The 5,426-nt window shown below is 29.9% G+C and overlaps 1 protein-coding gene across 1 annotated transcript; it reads left to right on the top strand.

Annotated features, from left to right (window-relative positions):
- The first annotated feature begins 409 nt into the window (after positions 1-409).
- Positions 410-5,218, top strand: LOC129881812 (phosphatidylinositol/phosphatidylcholine transfer protein SFH4). Its single transcript, XM_055955918.1, has 7 exons — positions 410-654; positions 1,260-1,377; positions 1,655-1,743; positions 1,866-1,912; positions 2,827-2,915; positions 3,722-3,855; positions 4,158-5,218. The coding sequence occupies exons 1-7, from the start codon at positions 550-552 to the stop codon at positions 4,857-4,859; spliced, it is 1,284 nt and encodes a 427-aa protein (XP_055811893.1). The 5' UTR covers positions 410-549; the 3' UTR covers positions 4,860-5,218.
- Positions 5,219-5,426: the final 208 nt, after the last annotated feature.

Below are 5,426 nucleotides of genomic sequence, written 5' to 3'. Positions count from 1 at the left end.
AAACTAAAAATACCTTAGTCATTTTACTTTAAAAAATAGCTCAACAGTACTTTTAAAGCTATTTATTTATAAAATTAATTTCAATATTTAAAATTGTTTATCAATGCTACAATCAGTCAATCACTTAACTCAAAGGAGCTATTCATACCCTATTGCTAATATTCTTGTTTTTTGTTTCCATTTGAACTATATTTGTTCCATGAATAAATTAAACTAATAATAGAGAATGAAATGATAATTAATTAAAGTAAAAAATGAAGTGGGCCGACGGTTTCCGTTAGGCCTCACTTTCAAGCCGTCATTGGCACTGTTGACTATTTATTAGCCTTCATTTAACGGCTTCCGTCACGCCTATATATACGGGCTCTCTCTCCTCCTCTTTTATATATATTTCACTCTGCTTATATTTGCTCTCTGTTTTCAAAATGTTTGCGTAAAGAAGAAGAGTAGTATCTCTGTCATAATATTTTCCTTGTTTTTTTCTTGATAGATTCATCTTTTTCTCGACGAATCAGAAGTAGTAGTATTTAATTTGTCTTATTTTGAGCAATGGGGAAAAAAGAGCAGATCAACAATGAAAAGCACAAAGACAAAGAAAAAGTTCAAGCTGTTGTTCAACTTCTCAAGAAACAAGCTCCTCTTACTGTTAAACAGGTACTAAATATTTATTCATGAATATATATATATTCACTCTTGATATCTCAGATGATCAATCAATTAATAATAGTTATTATGTCGACAAAAAAATCAGTTGGTTTGTCGAAGAAATTGGAAAAAGTAGATGTAACGAATGAGAGACAGTTTGGATTCACTTATAAGTTATTTTCAGTTTTTCTGAGTGTCTTAAAATTATTTTGTGTGCTTAAAATAAGACTCAATAAATAATTAAGTTTGTTTGAATTAGCTTATTTTAGACAGTGAAAAACAACTTATAAGTTAAAAAAATAAGTAGTAAAAAAATAAGTTAGGTTATACCTACTTATTTTTTTTTCTTATAAATAGTTTTTAATTCATAAATTACTTAAAATAAATCCATTCAAACAGGCTCTAAGCTGCTTCTTCCCGTAGATGTTTTGATGTTGCGAGTGCTTCCCCAAACGGGCTCTATGCTCGGCTCACAAGATGAAAATTTGAAACAATGAAAAGTTATTAATTGAGTGACGTTTTGAGAAATCAACTTATTTTTTTTATTGGCTAAAAATTATAAGTAAAAAGAATTGGAATTATAACTTCTTTTTTTTTTGGGTGTTGTTGAACAGGAGAAGATGTGTAACAATGCTTGTGTAGAGAGATTTCTGAAAGTGAAAGGTGAAAATGTGAAGAAAGCTGCTAAGCATTTGAGGAATTGTCTGAACTGGAGAGACTCTTTAGGCATTGGTAATTATTTTATTTATTTATTTTAAGTTTTAATTATGAATATTAATAAGAAATTTAAATTTGTCTTCTCTTTTTGTTTCTTCTAAAGAAGAAAAGAAACAGAGAATCTCTCTCGTTTTCATGTTTTTTTTATTTTAAAAAAATAGTTTTGAATGATTTGAGTTCATTAAAGTACGCGAAATCTATGTTATGATTAAAGTAAATTCAACCTAAAAAGAGTAAAAACAAACAAACTTTAATCTCACTTTATTTAATTTATTTTTTTAAAATGTTGCAGATCATCTTATTGCTGATGAATTTTCTGCTGAGTTAGCAGAAGGAGTAGCTTATGTTTCTGGTCATGATGATGAATCTAGACCTGTTCTGGTAATTTTCACCTTTTTTTTTTGAATTTTTCTTAATTTTGTTAGTATTTCCTTTCTTAATTTTAGCCTTATAAACACTTTTTGGGTAAATAATTGTTGCTTTTCTTGTTGATTAAATTATAGATTTTCCGGATCAAGCAAGATTACCAGAAATTTCACTCACAGAAACTGTAAGTACTTTAATCTTATCATTATGAATATGATTATAAATAGCTTATTGTGTTGTTTGACTACCAACTATTAAATTTAAGACATAAAGTTTTTAAAGACACCCACAAATGAAAAGTTGGAAATTCTAACTTTTTTTTGGAGGGCTTAAAGCCATTTTCTTTGATGATGAAATTTACTTTTATATCGCTTATATTTTATTTTAATTCCTAAAGTACCTTCTTTAGCCCTAAAATTCACATTTGCCAAACACATCAACAAATTATTTTCAGTATAAGCACTTTTATCCAAACACTCAACTGTTTATTTATAAAAATAACTTTCAGCACTTGAAAATTTAAAAGCACTTCATACATAAAAATTATTTTTTTAAGCTCATCCAAAAGGACTCTAAGTATTGTAATGTTACTGTTACACTTCTCTTAAATTTGACCATTTAAAATTACACTTCAATATTTTTGATGTAAGTACCTAAATCTTATTGTTACGATCTACTAAGATTTGACTATTTAAACTTAAAATTGATTATTTTGAAATTAAGTACTTTAATTTTATCTATACGAATATGATAAAGTATTGTAATGTTACTATTATGCTTCACTGAGATTGTAATGTTATTGTTACGATCAACTGAGGTTTACAACAACAACAACAACTGAGGTTTGACTATTTAAAATTTAAATTCAATATTTTGAACATGAGCACTTTAATTTTACTTGTACGAATGTGACAGTATTATAATGTTACTGTTATGATCCATTGAAATTTAACACTTTCAAGTTAAGTTTTTATATTTTTGAATTTTAATACCTTGATCTTATTTGTTCGAATACGATAAAGTATTGTAATGTTATTGTTACGATGAGATTTGATCCATTAAAGTTAATTCATTTTATTTTTTTTGAAAAAATTGTAGGTTTACTCGGTTGCTGGTGTTTACATTGGAGGTGGCAATTCAAACCATGGCCAAAAGTGTTGAGCAATTTGTTATTCTATTTGATGCAAGTAAGTCTTTTTTTCTTCTTGTAATGACAGTATTACCCTTGTTTAGTTGATCATGAATTTGAAAAGAGAGGGTAGATTGGTAATTTGACAAAGCATTTACTCACTTGACAAATCAGAACTCAGCTTTCTCTATGTTTTTCATTTGATGTACATTCTATTCTATATTCTGAGCTGTTCCCAAGAAATTTCAGACTGAAATACTTTTTTCATTTATTTTTTACTATAATTTATCCTTACTATAATTTATCATAAGGATAATATATAGTAAAATTATTATTTTATTTAAACATCAAATCAAATATGAATAAATAAAGATTGATGGAGGAAGTAACTTTTGAAGACACCTATTTCTTATAAAATTTATACAAAAACCCCATTTCAGATCTTTTTAATTTCCAATGGCACGCCTAATCACTTTTAATTAAAGAGCAATTAATTAAGTAATCAATTTTTGCCTACTGAACTCTACATTTAGGCAGGCAAGATTCTGAAATATTTTCATGCTTTGCCTGGAGTGCCCTTGAGGTGTTGCTTTCAAGTTTAAGAAATGTAGGGGTATAAATAGTCAATTCCCTTATAGATAAACTCAATAATGTCATGCAAAAGTGCCCATAATTCTACTTTTTCTTACCTTGTCAGAATCCAGAACTCAAAAAAAAAAAAAGGGAAAAAAAGTCGAACATGGCCTGTAGTTGAATTTGAAATTTTGCTTTATTTCACTTTATTATATTATTGTTTCATTTAATATTTTGGGGGTACGTTTGACTAAATCAAATCATTGGGGACTGATGTGTAAAAAATTGCAGGCTTTTTCAGGTCCGCTTCTGCTTTTATGAATATCTTGTTGGCTTCACTGAAAATTATTGCGGATTATTATCCTGGAAGACTTCACAAAGCTTTTGTTATTGATCCTCCTTCACTTTTCTCTTATCTTTGGAAGGTACTGATTTTTTTTCCTATTCATTTTGTAAAAGACACGAGATCTCAATTCTTCAATAAATCTCGTGAATGTTTGAGTCGTTCTATTAAAAAAAAAAAGTAAATATTCTATACTTGAGTGAAAATTAGCAATTCATTCAAATCTACAGTGAATTTAACAAGTCCTGAAAAGTTAATTTGTGATTGCAGATTAATTATAATGTTATTAGTTATGCTTATAATTACTTTGTAACTAACTAGACTAAGTGAATATATTGTATTGTCAATACATATAACTTAAAATTCGTTTGATTTTTTTTGTAGGGTGTGAAGACATTTGTTGATCTAGCACCATTAACAATGGTGGTATCATCACTTGACTTTGAAGAGTCATTAGAATTTAACGACTTCACTGCATATCCAAGAGCTGCATCTCTTAGATTCAATCCTTCTTCAATATCTTCAAATGGCAAAATTGGATCATGCTCGTCATCAAGATTCTCATTTACGGTCTCACATCATTTCGACTCTGTGAAGCCATGGTACTTGTCATTAACTGACACCTCATCAGCTAAAGTGGGATCATCAGCTAAAGTGGGTCCAACCCTGGGCCCAGCAGCCATCTCACCACTCAATGCTAGGTCCTACTCATTTGCATCACCCATTGACAGGACACCACGTGGCAACATGGGTGGCCCCATGAAAAAGGGATTTTTCCCATCTACACCTTTGCCACAAAAGAGTCAAGAAATGGCTGATCATTCAGAAACTCGTCATCCTAGGGCTATGAGGCCATCTTTTTTTCAATCTCCGGCTATGTTCTTCAAGAAAGATAGTGGTAAGAACCATATTATTAGTCGGGTCGATAAATATCGAGAATCTTTTCAACCGTTCTTGAAATTCTATCGAAGGCCCTATGATGAAATGATTTATAGGTCAAAGATGAGACCCCCTCTAGGTGGACTTATCTCAATCGTCTCACCACATATCAGGCGTCGACACATATCTGTTTCTCAACGGTTTTGATCGATGTAAGAAGCAAAGAAGGGAAGAAAGAGGGGCGTAAGCACAACAGATGTCGTATAATTGAGTGATAGACAACAATGAAAGCGGAAACTTTACTTTTACTTTTCAATTATCAGGATTGTTCTGATTAATCTATTTAAGTACATAGATATATTTCGTTACTATGATCATTGAGCAAGGAGTTTGCTTGCTCCTCAACAAATAATAGATTAATTGTTTAATTATCAATTCTCCCAATGTTTCGCAATTAATCAATTGTGTTTGACTAAAGTGAGATTTTTAATTTTAATTGTTTCTCTATGGTAAGAAATGGAAAAATAGACAACGTCCAAGGTCGGATGTGAAATATTGTGCAAAAACGTCTCATTTAGTGCTATGTGGTCTTTACTATAATTACTACAATGTCTCATTTAGTACACATTGCTATGTAAAAACAATTAATGTGTGGAAACAAGACATCGTGGTCGAAACGATGAACATCACTTTGTAAGTTAAAAAAACATTTATGAGCTAATCAAACTTCCAAGAAAACCAACTAAGTTCATTTCCAAAAATAATTATTTCTAA

This window comes from Solanum dulcamara, chromosome 3 (genome assembly GCF_947179165.1).
Source record: "Solanum dulcamara chromosome 3, daSolDulc1.2, whole genome shotgun sequence".
Classification (NCBI taxonomy): domain Eukaryota; kingdom Viridiplantae; phylum Streptophyta; class Magnoliopsida; order Solanales; family Solanaceae; genus Solanum; species Solanum dulcamara.
Note: the sequence above shows the minus strand (reverse complement) of the source record. Positions and strands in the feature narration are given on the sequence as shown.

Coding starts and splice junctions, on each gene's coding strand:
- LOC129881812 (XM_055955918.1), top strand. CDS start 550: ATGGGGAAAAAAGAGCAGATCAACAATGAAAAGCACAAAGACAAAGAA. Junction 1,744..1,865: donor ATGAATCTAGACCTGTTCTG/GTAATTTTCACC, acceptor ATTAAATTATAG/ATTTTCCGGATCAAGCAAGA. Junction 1,913..2,826: donor AAATTTCACTCACAGAAACT/GTAAGTACTTTA, acceptor AAAAAATTGTAG/GTTTACTCGGTTGCTGGTGT.